Source organism: Onychostoma macrolepis, chromosome 06, assembly GCF_012432095.1.
Source record: "Onychostoma macrolepis isolate SWU-2019 chromosome 06, ASM1243209v1, whole genome shotgun sequence".
Classification (NCBI taxonomy): Eukaryota; Metazoa; Chordata; class Actinopteri; order Cypriniformes; family Cyprinidae; genus Onychostoma; species Onychostoma macrolepis.
Genome location: NC_081160.1, coordinates 18516666 through 18533411, shown reverse-complemented (window position 1 = coordinate 18533411; position 16746 = coordinate 18516666). Strand labels below are relative to the sequence as shown.

General features: G+C 39.2%; 1 protein-coding gene across 7 annotated transcripts in view; it reads left to right on the top strand.

Annotated features, from left to right (window-relative positions):
* pde4ba (phosphodiesterase 4B, cAMP-specific a) overlaps nucleotides 1-16424 on the top strand; it is a 156350-nt gene extending 139926 nt beyond the window's left edge. For 6 of the 7 annotated variants that reach the window (XM_058780150.1, XM_058780152.1, XM_058780149.1 and 3 more), the window contains 10 exons: nucleotides 1971-2083; nucleotides 9465-9558; nucleotides 11880-12055; nucleotides 12149-12247; nucleotides 12353-12517; nucleotides 12607-12706; nucleotides 12793-12947; nucleotides 13071-13193; nucleotides 13322-13504; nucleotides 13584-16424. In XM_058780150.1, the coding sequence (XP_058636133.1) occupies nucleotides 1971-2083; nucleotides 9465-9558; nucleotides 11880-12055; nucleotides 12149-12247; nucleotides 12353-12517; nucleotides 12607-12706; nucleotides 12793-12947; nucleotides 13071-13193; nucleotides 13322-13504; nucleotides 13584-13961 (1586 nt within the window). In that variant the 3' untranslated portion in view covers nucleotides 13962-16424. Of the gene's footprint in view, nucleotides 1-1970; nucleotides 2084-7585; nucleotides 8509-9464; nucleotides 9559-11879; nucleotides 12056-12148; nucleotides 12248-12352; nucleotides 12518-12606; nucleotides 12707-12792; nucleotides 12948-13070; nucleotides 13194-13321; nucleotides 13505-13583 lie in introns of those variants that run through there. The other variant, XM_058780156.1, reaches the window with a different exon arrangement.
* Nucleotides 16425-16746: the final 322 nt, after the last annotated feature.

The following is a 16746-nucleotide window of genomic DNA, read 5'->3' as shown; positions in this document are numbered from 1 at the left end:
CAACCGGATACCAATGCACTACAAGCCACACAGAACACCTCAGCAACCGTATACCAATGCTCTGGCATCCACACACGCACCCTAGCATTATGGCAGTTTTCTTCAGAAATATAAAAATCTGGTTATGCTTAGCTGCTCTCGTTTAGGTATAAAACTGGTTTTGTCCAGTTTTGTGAGAATGTAAATCTTGCTCAGAAAATCCGCTTTCCAGCTTTTCGACATTGCCTTGGTGTTGTAGTCTACAGGTACCTCTCCATACGCTTAAAAAAAGAGAAAAAAAGCATTACCCACACCAAAGAGCTTTTTCTCCTGGTGTTCGGAGAGCAAATATGCTTGTGTGGCTTTGAACGTGTGGAGATTAGAGAGAAGTGCCGTCATTCGACAGGGCCTTGCTAAAGTTCTGCTGCTGTGTTGTTCTGCAACTAGGAGACCCACCACAGCAAAGTCAGACGCGCACAAGGGCTCGTCTGTGTCCCAAAGCCACAGGGCACCGATTCACCAAACTCCCCTCTGCTGTAAACACATCTATGCTTCAACAAGACCCACACACACAGCTCACGCCTATGCTTCATACATTTCTGTGGCGTGCAAGGAATGATGCAGACCCGTTTACGTACATCTTGACATTAATTCAAGCGCAAGATAAAACGTGCTGGTGTATCATTTGTGTGTGTAAATGTGCTTTTTGTTGCCTTTGTTTCTTTTGTTGTTTGTTTGGTTGAACAGTATAGCCTTTTCATCTTTTTTAATATGTCCCATTATATTTAAAAGGTATTTTTTCCAAGTAGATTTAAAATGATTAATATAAAAAGCTAAATATTTTAAAAATCTAATTAAAAATGGAATAATGTTTTTTTTTCCCTTTAAAAAAATATATTTTTTATATGCACCAGTATAACGATAAATAAAACAGCTATGAAAACAGCTTTGCAACTTAATTTTACTTTTATTCATTTATTTACTTTGATGAATAGTTATAGTTTAGTAATAGTTTTGTAAAATTCTTTGTCAGTTTTGATCAGTTGAATGATTGCTGAATAAAAATATTAATTTCTTCAAAATAAAACTTGTAAACAGTAGTGTAAGTTCTATGAAAACATTTAAATACATGAAAAATACAAAAATGCCATGCAGGGCAAAAAGTACACGGTGCATTTTTGAGTTATGCAAATGAATCTGATTCACAGAAATCAAATTTACTAAAGCTTGAAATAAAGATGCTAATAAAATGTCTTCCAGAAAATCGCCTTTAGGAAACCTAATGATCTCCTAAATAAAATGTACAAATAAATTAAATCATCAAGATGTAGCTTAATTTTATATTGCCAGCGAAATCACAGTGAATATACAGTGAATATTTGTGTCTTAAAATGTGCATTCAGTTTTAATTTAATGCATTTTTACAAGATAAATTGTTTTTCACAACAAGTATGTGTGTGTGTGTGTGTGTGTGTTTACGTACAAGTTTATGCAGCGAGCTTTGCAAAGTACCCCCCTTTGTCTCCTCTCTATTGACATCAGAGCCTACAAGCGCCAGAAATGATAAAAAAAAGGGGAAGGGATGGGAGAGAGATAAATGCCAAACGGGGCAGTGAAATGAGGAAGCACAGAGCCAAAAGGCTGTATCACCCCACCGCAGCCAACTCTCAGACATGAGTGAGAGTGGCACGCAAAGAGAGGGCGACACCAAGAGAGGCAGGAGGGGGTGAGAGGAAGGGGCACAAAGCCAAAGAGGCAGTATCACCTAGCCACAAGGACCAGGCCAATGAGAGGGAGCGAGCAGGGGGGGAGATCTCTCACAGCTAGCGCTCAGAAGAACCCACTCTCACTCTCTCATACAGTCTGGGAGTGTGTGTGCGTATGCGTGTGTGTGTGCGAGCCCAGGATGAAGGAACGTCTGGCGGGCTGTGCTCGAGTGGCCGTGCAGCAGGATTTTCACGGTTCCCCCGTTTCTGTGTGTCTCTGTCCAGACGAGTCCTACCAGAAGCTGGCCGTGGAGACCATGGAGGAGCTGGACTGGTGTCTGGATCAGCTGGAAACCATCCAGACATACCGCTCCGTCAGCGACATGGCCTCCAACAAGGTGAGAAGATGCAGCACATCACTTTTAAGAGCTCCTCTGGAAGTTGTAAAAACTCTAAGAGGATGCTTGCACAGTACAGCGTACACAAAAACTTTTCGTGATAGTTTAGAGTCTGTTTTTGTTTGCAATGCTTCTCTCAACGGCCGCTTTGTGAATGGAGCTATTGAGAGTCGGTCCTGGTGCCAGTTAGCTTGCATTAAAAATTCAGGCTGCTGTTTTCTAGCGGTTAATGCGATTTCAGATGGAATCTGTTTGAATATGCAAAATAGATTTGAAATTCTAAGCTTTATTATGATTTAGTTATGGTGCGTTTTCCAAGGTATTTGAAGTATAAGGCTTCCTTAGAGACGCCACATCACTTTACTATCATAACAGTCTCACACATTGTCTGTATAAATGTGTTAGCAAGTCTTCCCAGCGTACTGAACAGGTTTTAGCATGTCTCTTCTCTTTTCCACACCCCTTTATGATGCTTTGGAAATGCTGTGCACTGCGGTATGCTCTGAAATTGATTTGATTGACAGCTTGTTGGCCGATTTATATTAACAATGAGGTTTATGACGTTAAATGTTAACTTTTTATTAGATCTAGTTTTTTTTTTGTTTTTGTTTTTTTCTAGACTTGAATACATGTACAGCACTTTATTGCATAATCAAAGATCAAAATGATATGCACTATAATTGAATTTGATCCAATTGTTCATCATCCTTTTTGTACTTTTAAATACTATGTGTTGTTTTCACGTCGCTGTCAGTGTCATCTCATGTGATTCAGTGCATAGCTCCACAGTGTGTGTGTGTATGTCCTGCAGCTGTGACTCAGGTTTCCTGTCTCCTTCCTAAGCTCTAGCCGGGTCCAGACTACAATAGGAGTGAGTTCTGTATGGCAGGGCAAGGCCGCACTCCCTGTTTGTTTCTTCTTCTGCTGACGTCAAACAGGCATACACTGCAGCACAGGGACTTTTACTGCAGACAATAGGGATGAATACACACTAACTCCCGCACACACACTCAGAGGCTCAATCATACAGATACATATGCAGGAAAGGGACGGATTTTGGGATGACCCAGAATTCTTACTGTTAATAATTTTCTTAATCATGAATTTTGGTGTGTTTTCCAGTAAAAGTATCTAAACATCCTTAAAACATGATCATTTTACTTTTCATGGAAATATGCATGTTAATGCTTTTTATTAAGATTGAAAAAAAGAGAATTTGCATTTCTTTTTTTATTATGTTTTTATTATTTTATCTATTTTTTGCATCTAAAGTAAAATTATCAGTCGAAGGGTGTATATAATTTTACTGGAAACTGACTAAAATATTCATCATTTTATTTCGGTGCATACAGGCCAACAATAATATTCATGAATAAACAATGCAATACATATGCAAGAAAATGGGACATTTACAAAAGCTGTGACTGTGTCATGATTGGCTCAAGACATGCTCATATTCTGGGAGCTTTTGTATGAGTTTGTGGAAATAACACATAAAGATAGCCATCAGACTTGTACAGAGAATACCAGGACGTCTCACCTTTTTCTGCCCTTTTGAACGCCTGTGCCGTTTGATGTGTATTACACTTTAGCTGTGTGTGCATGTAAAATCTATACAGTATCAGTGCCAGGATTTCTCTGCCAACATGTAATATGTAGATTCTGTTTCAGTCAACTGGATATTCCAGTCAAGATAACAGAACTGCAGACTCACTCTTTTTGTTACAATAAATTGACAAAGTTGTTTAAATAGATAAAGTCCATGGCCATGAATCCCCAAATGTAGTCACTGAATTGAAAAGTTCCTTTTCAGACTATTTTGAAACAAGTAAAGTCAAATTTTATGAAATGGCAAAGATTTTATGAATTTTACAAATTTGCATACATTTTATAGCTTCATTGTTACTCTTTGGCTTTTTTTTTTTTTCTTTTTTTTTCAGATGTTTGTCATGAAATTCCTAAATAAAATTAATGTAATATTAATATTTGAATTATTATAATAAGTCTTTCTTATAAATCTAACTTTTTAAAAAAAATTTAGATTGTTACATTTTTTTGAGATCTCTTTTAAAAACTCTAGAGGGGACATGTGAAATTAATAAAGTCCTCAGGAGAAAGATCTAAAAAGCAGGATAATTAAAAGTTTCCATTTCCTTTGGATGCAGCTTATAACTACATTTTAAAACTTTCAAATTTTTGTGAGATCACATCAGTATGCTTGATCTGATTGCACTCTATTTACCATATAAACTATGTTGCAATGGGGTTAGAGTTCCAGTGTATGTGTGTCTGTGTGTGTCGGAAGGAGGCGGTCCCAAGGTGAGAGGGGGAGTGTGTATACAGTGACACACTCACACACTGAAGGATAGTCAGCGCTCACAGCTCAAAATTAGTCAGTAACGCTATTGCGCCTGTCAAACGTTGAAACTTAAGACTCAAGACAGCCAGAGTGACACAGACTCACAGCAAGCAGGACTTAGAAAACTTAACTCACTTAAAATGGGAGCTTGCTGCTTTGAGAAGAAAGATCAGAGAAAGATTGGAAAAGTTAACTGCTGGAAAAAGGTGAGCCTCTGTTTTGTACGTTTAGAAGTTGTTAGTGGGCTGTTCATTTTTGTTAGATGTTACTTTGTGGACTTTTCAAGGACATACCTATTGTCTAAAGTAGCTTTTTGATTTTTTTCTTTCTGAATACTCATGATAAGTGTGCTTTATAGATGAAAAGTGAATTCTTGGAAAGGTTTATTTTTTGCGCAGTGCTTTCTTGTGTTGATAAGTTACAATGTGGATAAGATATAGAGTGGATAAAAAACAAGACAATGTGGATAAAACAGTGTGGTTATAAGTTACAACTTTAAACGAATGAGTTGTATAGTCACACATCTATAATAGAAGTCAGTCAGAGCCATGTAATATTGAGCTGATGGTCTCAAGTCAAACTAGTGTTAGTTTCTAAAGTTCCTGCATATTTAGTTGGTTGTAGACTGAGAGCACCAGTATAAGCTTGCATGCAAATTGTTGTTAAAATAGTTGTTTAAATGTTCAGTTTGAGTGTTTTTATTTTTGTTTTCTGATAATCACAGAAACAATCCATTTTAAACAGTTGAAATTCCCTAATAATCTTAATGGATTTAGATTGCTTCCTCATTGTGGATATAATTGAGACTAAAGCAGATTCAAATGTTTTAGTCTGTAATTTAGTAACTACTTATTATTTTACTTTGTGCATTAGTTGACTTTACACACACACACACACACACACACATTTGTGCACATATTGAGAAATTTAGAGGAAGTGAAACGTTGGGCTTGTATCCTCAGGCATTGTTGGTTTGGCACACAAAGAGCTGCTGATTTCTTCAGAAGCTGTTATGTCATTATTGATGTTGCCGTTCTAATATACCAGAGAACTCGTTTGTCATCTCAATGTGCGTCACAGTCTTTCAAAGTCTTCTTCCAGCGATCATCATATATCAATGGCTGTTAAGAATTTGCCGATTTTGCAATTATGTGCTTTTCAAGTGATGTCATTCTGTGCAACAAAACTCCCACAATTTCTGACCAAGAAACAAATGGGGATTTTCCTCACTAGATGATGTACACGAGACATTTACTGTAGTTAGATGTTATTTAAAAAAAAAAAAAAGAAAAGTGTACTGTGACATTTACATACAAGTTTAAATACAGAGAGAGAGGTGGAAGTAAGAACACAGATCTCAAATGACAGTATGGACAGCTGAAAAGTGAAATGTATGATTGATTGATTGACTTGTCTGTCCTACATCAAACACACTGATACATTAGACAAGGTCATGATGACAGTACAAACCGATTGAATAGCCCGCCGGCGAACAATGTGAGGTGACCGCACAAATCTATCTCACTTAATATCTGTGGGTTTATACCACCCACTAGTGGAGAAAATAAAATAACATCCAATTGCTGATTATCCTATTTTAAAGAAATGCACAAATGAAAACTTGCATCTAGGTATATAAAAATTATTATGATATGCATATTTGCTGCCAATGGGTTGTTAACATGAAATATATTTGGGAAGTTGACACGTTTGTTGGTGTCACAAGCTATGCTCCATATAAAACAATTTTAAAAAGCAATTTGCTTATTTTTTAATTACAAGGTAGGTTTTTTGAGGTAATTACATATTTAAGGAAATGTGGGAAGAATATTTGCATTAAAAATTATGACCTTGTAGGATCATTTAAATAAAGTAGTTAAAAAAAAAATAAAGGAAAATGGTTACAGGACAGATGAATATACATTCATATAGATCATTATGTGTCAACTATCCAGATATAATTTCTTAAATATATAATTTTTTGCCTCTAAATGCATTATACTGTTAGCTGATAGAATCAGTTATCTTTAATCAAGTGTTTGAAGGGTCTTTCAGAATGAAACCCCCCACCCCCACAGCCATGTTCCTCACAGAGCTTAGAGAGAGACACTCACATGGATTTACTGATATGGATGATAAGTAGAAATGTGAGCCGCGGAAGGCAGCGCGTCTTTGATATGTCAGAGTTGTTTACAGCTCTGACTAGACGTCTCACGCATCGCTGAGGAACCCCCACTGCAGCATAATGCAGAGATTCTCGCTATTTTCCGTCTTTCTCTTTCCCCCCTCTTTCCCTTTCTCCCTCCCACTCTCTTTTTCTCAAGAAGGCGCACAAACACAGACACGCACATACATTTCACAGTTTGGAGAATCCAAAAACATTGCATGAAACCTTTTAGCTCCTCAAATCTGAGACCAACTTCTCTGCGTTAAGGGGCGAAAACAGGCTCTGTTTACAAGAAAATGCTATTTCAGTCTTTCTACTTCAAGATTTCATATTTAATTGAAAATTACTCGCTGTTCCTTTGTAATTATTTATGAAATGTACAAGCAGCTCCTGAGTTACATTGTTTCAATGTAAATCCTTTGTGTAATTATGCATCTAGTGTTTTTTTGGGTTAAGAAATGCACCTTTTTATCCATCATAGGTGAGGATGATGAGGACAGCCTGGTCTGGTCTGCTGGTTTTAGTGGTTTTGGGTACATTTAAGATTGTCCATTTAGGAAACCAATAAGTTGACCAGCTAAATCATCGAAACACCATCCTAATCAAACAATTGGCTTATTTTTTCCTCATATTCACTAAGGGTTTTCCCTGTCATTGGACTCTGCCTGAGGTGGCTTTATCAAGGATGGCTCATTGATTTTGGCCCTTTGCCTCCTCCCCGTTGTGATGAATTGAGGGTTTATTTGGCAGATGTTATTGAGACGCAGTGGTGTCCTCGTGATTCCTGGGCAGCCATCTTTGGAGGCTAGGGAGGGAGGGAGGGAAGCCTCAGCGGCAGCCCATGTCACATGACGCTGTTGCCATGGCGTTGGGATGTTGGTGTAATTGGTGTTTGGATGTAGACGGAAAGGCGAAGAGAGAGAGAGAGAGAGTTGTGGGTGGGGTGTTGATGTCACCGAAAAAAGACAAAGAGAGGCAATTATCCAAGCCTCCATATGAAGCCTCATGCATTATTGGAATGCAATAAAGAAGGCTGACCAAGCCTGAAAGAACCCAGACTCATCTAAAGCTCCCATCTTCGCTCTTACAAGTTGTACTCGATTAGGAATCCCTTAAAGTCGATGAATTGTTCCCAAAAAGCCTAGGGCGTCCTTAGACTCTGTCCTTCTTTACGTGTCTTTTTCTTCTCGCGCTTTCCCCGCATAACAAAGCAGGGGCTCCCCCCCTCCTCTGCCATCTCTATGTCAAATCATATGTGCCCGTGGAGCGTGTTGCTGGGGCTGACAGACTCGAGACCAGGGGAGAGACGCGAGAGGGAGGGGGCGAGGCAGAAGGAGAGAGAGAAAGACAGAGCGAGATGATGAGACAGCGCGAGCGTACTGCAGCAGCGGAGCGGCACTAATCCAGCAGAGGAAGACCCCCCTCCAGCCAGATGAGCATCCCAGCGTTTTTTTCCCTCATCCCTCCCTCCCTCTGCTCCACTGTTCCTTCATCTCCTCCATAATTCATTGGCACTTCCAGACCCTCCGCTTCGCTTCCAGCTCCGGCCATCGCTCTCTGGATCATCCTCCAGCCCAGGACGGGTGTTCCCATCCGCTGTCGGCCCCCGCTCGTATCTGCAGCCATGGACAGTCAACGGCAGAGCGATTCGGCCGAGAGCTGCCGTGAAGACGGCTTGTGTCTGCTTTCCGGCTACTAATCCATACCAAGCAGAGTAGGAGAGGAGAGAAGAGGGGATTTTTCGTTTTTCCCAACCAGAAGAATCCCTTTCGTCTGCCTCTCTCTGGCTCTTTTCCTTCGTGGTATAGGAGTGTGCTGTTGTGGATTTCGGGAGCTTAAATACGATCCAAAATGCCTGAGGCCAATTACCTTCTCTCTGTATCCTGGGGTTACATTAAGGTGTGTATGGCGGCTACTAAGCTGTTTTTGGTCTGCTAATGGAGGTTGGTTTTGGTTCGGTGTTTGTTGGTGGTCTAGAGAGACACTGAGGAGGAAAACCTACAGCAAGTCTCGCTGTGTGGCATCCTGTGCTGGAATGTCTAGATCCGAGCTCTATTTTGGGCTGTTCTTTTCAAATGAATCTGTTGTATTTTGGCTAAGATGTTGATTTGGATGTCAAAAGCACAGTTATATTTGGGTTGTTTTTGTGATTTATCCCTTTGTACTAATGAAGTTTAAAAATCAGAGATGTTGCGCAGGATATGGCTGCCGTTTTTTTGACTTATTTAATTATATATGCATTTGTTTATTTATTTCTTGCCAACATTGCATCTTTTTGGAAACACATCATTGCTTTGGGAACATATATTCATACATTATATGTGAAAAAAAAAAAATGCTAAAGAAAAAATAACTTTAAACTTGGCAACAGTTTGAAAATTGCAATTTACCAATGAAATCTCAACCAGTGTCTACCTGGTCTCTTGTACTGCACTTCTCTCTCATTCTTTATGCATTTGCATTTTTTTTATGCTTGGTATGAGGTATTACAGATTTATTTAAAAACAAGAGAAATGAATGCATTAAAATACATGCTTGAACATTTTTAAAAGGAGATTTAAATATATTAGATATTAAGATATTTAGAGATAAGTTATTAGAAGTTAAGATATTAAATACGATTTTTTTAAATACGATTATTTACATTTATTATATTATATATTTGGTCATATTTAACATTCTGTACCCCATAACGCATTGCGGTATTTTACTCATTATATCATTATTCATTGTAAATGCATGCCCATATAAAGGAATTTTAAAAATCTTGAAAAATGGCAGCCCTGCTGAAGATTCAATGTTGAACATTTTTTGGGGGTTTTTGACTAATGATTCTCCCTCTTTATCTTTTCCAGTTCAAGAGAATGTTGAACAGGGAGCTGACGCACCTCTCTGAGATGAGCAGATCTGGCAATCAGGTGTCGGAGTTCATCTCCAACACCTTCCTAGGTAATCACACACAAATTCACTCTTCTGCTAAATCATCACTAAACATTGGCTATATACAGTATACGCCATTGTGGATTGAATTTTGGCTGCGTCATTTCCAGAGCTGAACTGCGTTTTAGACTCACTGATGCTGTATATCGAAAAGCTATGAAAACGAAAAAAATAAATCCATTAGTTGTGAAAGTATTGTATATTAAAAGATAAGACATGCAGTACAAAGGTTCATTTTGTTTGTGGAATGCCGTGAGATGGCATCAGACTTCGTTTCTGCATGAGGAGAGAGATTCCCAATGCAGCAGTTGGAAAAGAGGAAGGGGAGGGTGGAAAGGAGAGCAGAGTTAGGCGAGGGAGGGAGAGACAGAGGGGGATGGGATCCTGCTGTAAAGCAATGCTGACGGTGGAACCCCCCAGCACGGAACATCCAGGCAAGAGAACCTGTGACTCATCCAGCTCCTGTGTTCTCATCGAGACGCCATCGCATGCCCCATCTAAACACACAAACACTCATGTACCTTGCCGCAGTGTGAGTTCCCGTTTCACTGCATAAAACCCCAAATTTTAATCAGTATTTAGGTCTAATAAAATATTTTTGAAAACAAAAAATAACAATTACATTTACTTTAAGCAAATTTGTATGAAATATTGTAAAACGTAATACATTAGAAGTTATAAGTTTTACTTGATAAAAAGGCAAAAATATAAATTTAAAAATGTTTTTGCAGTGTAAATTAAAAAAATTGATGACAAAATCTGCAAAAAATATTGGTGTCCATTCTGATGGTGTACAACTTTGTGTTTGGATCATTTGGGACTAAACGTGGTTCGATTTTCCTGGGATTAAATGTTAGCTGTGAAACATCTGTGCGCTGTCACGTGTGACTGCTGTCTTTATGCCTCTGTGATTTCGCTGTCTGCATCAAAACGTGAGTTTAGCAGAGATGAGATTAAATCTGACCCGGCCATGATGTCAATTTCCTTTTTTTCCTTCTTTTTCTGAAATCTTGGATCTGTGCACACAGTCTGTACATGTGGCTTGCCTTTGGTTGTTTGCTTTTCTATATGAGAAGGAGACGTGGAATGACATGTGACAGAGAATCCTGCAAGGAACGAGGTGAAAAGAAAAAAGAGCTCTGATGGATGTTTGTGAGAAAACAAGCAAATTGGCTATAATGAGCACTGCGAATGCTCTGTGGGATCAGATAGGAGGCATTTTCTCTTGATCAGGCATCTTAACCACAAGAGAAGGAGCGAAAAACAGATAGAAGCTTTTGAGATGAAAGAGAAACGAGTACTCCCTCATCCCTGTCCCTTTCCGTTCCGTCATTGTAATAGGGCGCCTCGCATTTCTTCACTCAGGATATAAGCCCATCTGAATGACTGCAGTGCTGATTACGGCACGGGTTCATGTTTAACAGAGACATATGAGTGAAGAGGATAATGACAGTAATGAATTAACCAACCCTCATATTTCGCCTCCTCTCACTCCCCATCAAGCCAGAGGCTATTACCAGGTGTTATCGCAGTCTTTCAGCGACGTGTCAGAGCTTTATGGCTAGAGAGAACAACGTTATCTGCAGTAATTGAGAAACTGAAAATAAGAATTCAGTCCACTCATGGCCTGTGGCTCCTTGGGAGAATTTGGATTAGCATTTCCACACGAGGAAATCCCTAACATGAAAGTTTATGGCATTTTTGCCCCTGAGATATGCCCTTGCTGTGCCGCCATTTTTTGTCAATTTATATCTCCTGAGGGTTGACCTTTGGAGATACCATATGAAGCAGACATGGGCTCCCCTGCAGTGTGTTGACAGGTCTGTCACAGTGAAAATGGAGAGTGGAACTAGAGGAGAAGGAAAGGAGGGGCAAACCCTGCTTGAATAGCTCAGTGGCAAAGTCGCTGTGAATTGGGTGTCTGTTCTGCCGTTCGAGGGCAACGAATCCTGAGAAGCACACGAACTGAGTGCAGATGTGAGCTATTCATCTGTGGCGCTGCACCTGGGCCAAAGGCGTCTGCTTACGTCACTAAGGGAAACACGATACATGGCCGTCGGTTTCCCAACAATGAGTTTTTGTGCGGGCATGTATGTGTCTCGTCTGTGTGAAAACTACAATGAAGAGACTGAGTAATCTGGAATGTGATCTGCCAACAACTGACACAGTTGTGCATGATCTGTATAGAAAGATTTGAGGACCATCTCGGCTCCGTGGTTAGCAAACGTTCGTTGTCCACATTGTCTTTGGAAATTTGAGTGTAAGGTTAGTAACCACCAGGAAAGAGACCAAAATCATTCTAATCATTTGGTTCTTGCTGTTCCTCACAGACAAGCAGAATGACGTGGAGATTCCCTCGCCTACACCTAAAGCCCGCGAGAAGAAGAAAAAGCAGCAGCTGATGACTCAGATCAGTGGTGTGAAGAAAGTATCCCACGGGCCCAGCCTCAACTGCGGCATCGCTCGCTTCGGCGTCAAAACCGACAAAGAGGATTTACTGTCAAAGGTAGGTAGAAGATTGACTAATACTTTAGTGCTCTTAGGTGTGTTCAGCTGAAAATGTCTCTTGATCTCATTCCCTTGTGTCTTCTCTTTCCAGGAATTAGAAGACCTGAACAAATGGGGCCTGAACATCTTTACAGTTTCCGAGTATTCTAACAACCGGCCTCTCACTTGCATTATGTACGCCATCTTCCAGGTCAGTTCTTCCTCCAGCCTCTTTTTTGATTTTGACCTCCAACATTTTGCAACAAAAACGTCATATTGTTCAAGATTGTAATAATATTGCTTCTCTCTGTAACAGGAACGAGACTTGCTTAAAACATTTAAGATCCCGGCAGATACTTTTGTGATGTATATGATGACCCTTGAGGATCATTACCACCAAGATGTGGCCTATCATAACAGCCTTCACGCTGCTGATGTGGCCCAGTCAACTCACATTCTGCTGTCCACACCTGCTCTAGATGTAAGAACGCTTTTCTTCAGGTGCAATTTTCTGAGTTTTTTCTGAGGATTTCATATATCTCACCATTTATTTCAATTTGTCCTAAACAGGCTGTCTTCACGGATCTTGAGATCTTGGCAGCCATTTTTGCAGCAGCTATTCATGATGTGGACCATCCTGGAGTTTCAAACCAGTTCCTCATCAATACAAGTGAGTGTTCTCAATTCCCACCCTACTGTCAGTATAACGTTTATGGAGACAATTAAATTAATTGCATATTTGCTAATTTCTTACAGACTCTGAGTTAGCGCTCATGTATAACGATGAGTCCGTTTTGGAGAACCACCACTTAGCTGTGGGCTTCAAACTTCTCCAAGAGGACAATTGCGACATCTTCCAGAACCTCACTAAGAAACAGAGGCAGTCACTCCGAAAGATGGTCATCGACATGGTGAGGTTCTTCACTTCCTTCCTTCCTTCCATCCTTCCTTCCTTCCTTTTTGGCCATCTGCTTTCATTTACATTGCAATGATTTATATGCTAACACATATTGTTCAATGTTTCCTGTTAATAGGTACTTGCCACAGACATGTCTAAGCACATGAGCTTACTGGCCGATCTGAAGACCATGGTAGAGACGAAGAAAGTGACAAGCTCAGGAGTTTTACTTCTGGACAACTACACAGACAGGATACAGGTACAAGTCTTTCTGTTCTCCTTCCCATTGGAAAATCCAATGATTTCATGATCTCCAACTGAGAGGATTTAGATAAATTAGAGGAACATGATGAACTGCAGTTGTCTAAAATTGTGACGTTACTTCAGGTCTTGAGGAACATGGTTCACTGCGCCGATCTGAGCAATCCCACCAAGTCTCTAGAGTTGTACCGGCAGTGGACCGACCGCATCATGGAGGAGTTTTTTCACCAGGGTGACAGAGAGAGGGAGCGTGGCATGGAGATCAGCCCCATGTGTGACAAACACACTGCCTCGGTAGAGAAATCACAGGTCAGTTACTGTACGAGATGTAACGGTCTCATGGAGTACCATATTTGAAGTACAACATCTAATGCATTTTTCTATTCAGGTGGGTTTCATTGACTACATCGTCCACCCGCTGTGGGAAACCTGGGCCGACTTGGTGCATCCGGATGCCCAGGATATCCTGGACACACTGGAGGATAATCGGAACTGGTACCAGAGCATGATCCCCCAGAGCCCTTCCCCACCCTTCTACCAGCCCGACAAAGAAGGCAATGGCGGGGGTTCAGGGCCTGACAAGTTCCAGTTTGAGCTCACACTAGAGGAAGAGGACTCAGAAGGCACGGAAAAAGACGAACAGAGTCAGGGTGACGAGGAAGAGGATGTGGAAGAAGAAGAAGAAGAAGAAGACAGAGGGGAAGAAATGGAATCTACTACACACATCCAGATAGTTACCGAAGACGCCTCACCTGTCGACACATAGGACTCAGCGTCTCTTAATAGGCGGTAGCTGTTTTTTTCCCTTGCGAGAGGAGCAATCTTGCAGTTGATGCTTTTTAAAAAGCCCACATGGGGTGCTTTTTTAGGCCCTCGTGGGAGGAGGATGTCTTGCCCTCCTTGCACTTACGTTTGGAGACAGTTTGGTAGGAGCTCTCAGGAAATAAATGCTGCAGACATTTTGGACCTGAACAATTGACAGGCGACTTTGATAAACATGAAGGATTGGGGCCAACGTGGACAGTTTGCTTGTTTGTTTACCTGGTGGTGAGGAGTAGACACTACTGAGAGGATTTCTCTTTTTTTGTACCAACACAAACTTTTTGTAAAGCTATGGGTGTGTGTGATGAGGTCAAACATGAACTACTGAAGAACAAGTATTTGTAAAGAGAGAAACTGTTTACTTTTCTGTACCATTTGTCTAAAGACTGTGTGCCTTTTTACTATTGTCTTTTTAATAGTCTTTTATTTATTGAACACGTTTTAGTATAACTGTACGTTGAAATGTTTTCGTTTTCTAAAGCAAACCAGACCGAACATGCAGAATTGTTTTATATCTACGCTGGAGAGAGAACTTAGTGTCTTCCTTTGTTTGGCAATATAACTTAATAATCCAAACATCTGACAAACGATCAGAAAACTAAGAAATGATGACAGAGGCACTTTCTGTTTATTCTAGCTACATTTGTGTCGGACTTTTTAAATATGAGCACAAACTCTGTTTATTTGGATCCGTACATCATCCCATCCCACATTAGGGTAAAAGAATCTGTGTTAGGTAAATGCATTGTTGCACAAAAAACTTTAAATACCCTTAAATATGAAGACCCCATTTACTTAGATCGTAAAACAAAATACAAGCAATCCCACCCCCCAAAAAAATCCAATCACCAGGGGTCTCATAATGTACAAAATCACAGGGGAAGCCAAAGCTTTATTCACTTAAACATTAATTTGCTTTTGACTCATCATAATTGTCTTCCTCTCAGCAGTAGTTTTTCATTCTTCCCATCATACCACAGACACACAGAGTAAAAGCAGTCTAAACTAGCTTTTGTAGCTTTTTTACACACTTTGATACAGAACATTTCCTCACTTGTCTTCTAAATCAAATATGTTATCTTTTCTTGTGATTGGCTCACTTTTCAGACAGATAAAAACACTGATGTAAATTGATTTCCTTCCCCATCCCGTAAAAAAAAAAAACTTAAGGTTTGAAACTTCTCACTTATATTTCCTCTAGTACTTCAACAATTTCACTCGACAGTTTTCAACATGCCAGTTTTATAATGAATCTATTGACATTAGCATTGTCGTCTCACACATATAGTCACCATGTGCAGTTCATACTTTGAGGTACTTTACCTACCTTACACTCAAAGTCTCAACATTGGAAACATTTAATGGCCAAAGTAGCATGCAAATGTATGTTTTTGCACACATATATATATATATATATATATATAAATATGTGTGTGTGTCTACACATTACTGTGTTTGTGTGTGCAAGCGTCCGTCAGGTCGCTTGATCACCAGCCCACGCTTTTCACGACTCCTTCCATTCACTTTGTTTATATGCGCTCAGATTGGTCCTCTACTGTTTATAACAGTGTATTTATTACCGTTGACTGTACATAAGAAAAAAATGTTTCTTTGTAAATGGATTAATTTATATGCACTTGCATTACCTAAAACTGGTGGTGTTTCTTGTGTAGTGGGCTCTTGGACTGAGTCTGTTTTATTTAGTAATATTGTTTATGTTTTAATATAAATAAATATATATTATATATACTATGTATGAATATATTGCACAATTTTCAACTGCCCAGAACAGTAGCCTATGAGACACGCGACCCATTGGTAACGGGGAGAGTCTGTAGATAAGACATAAATGCATACTGTAGACATCTGTCAGATATTAGAAGCTTTGTGTATCACTGTTTGGTGTAACATCGATAAATCAGTATCTCACGAGATTCTCCACAGAATGTGGCCCTCAAATATATACAACATTTTGAATGGAGATTGCTAAAAACGGCTCAGAAGTGGCCTGTAAATGCACATTTACAGGAGAGGAATTGGTCACCAATGTCACAATCTCTGAACAACAATGTGAAATCGATATAATTACGAAAATGTGATCTTCTGTAATTATTTGTGCTAATGTGAACTATTTTTCTGACCTTGTTAGCAGTTTTGAAATTCAAATTGTCAGTATAACTTTGTTAATCTATGTTTGAGATCTTTTGGTCCGATTTGCGTCCAAAAGGATTCAACAGAATTAGTGCTATCTGCATGAGGGATGAGTTTTTATCGTCTGGTTATCCCACATTGTTGCAGGTGAATATTCAATGTTTCACACAATGTATGGTAATAATATTGTATATTGTGTTCAATAAAATCTGAAGCTACTTTTCTATGAAGTGATTAAAGACAAAGCATGAATATATTCCATGTGTTAATCTCATTCTTCATCGCTTTTATGTTACATGAACATCAATATCTTGTCAATTTGCACTTACTCTAACAATATAACAGTAAAATAGATATAAATATTATAACATTACATACAATAAATACAATACCTTTTATTATAATGACATCATATGAGCATCTTTAAGAAATTGCCATGATTTCATACAACACTAAAAAAAAAGTGATTTTTTTAAAAAGAAATTAATTCTTTCAGTAAGGATGGAAGCATTATATTGCTCAAAAAAGACAGTTAATATATTTACAATTTTACTAAAAATTCTATTTCAAATAAATGT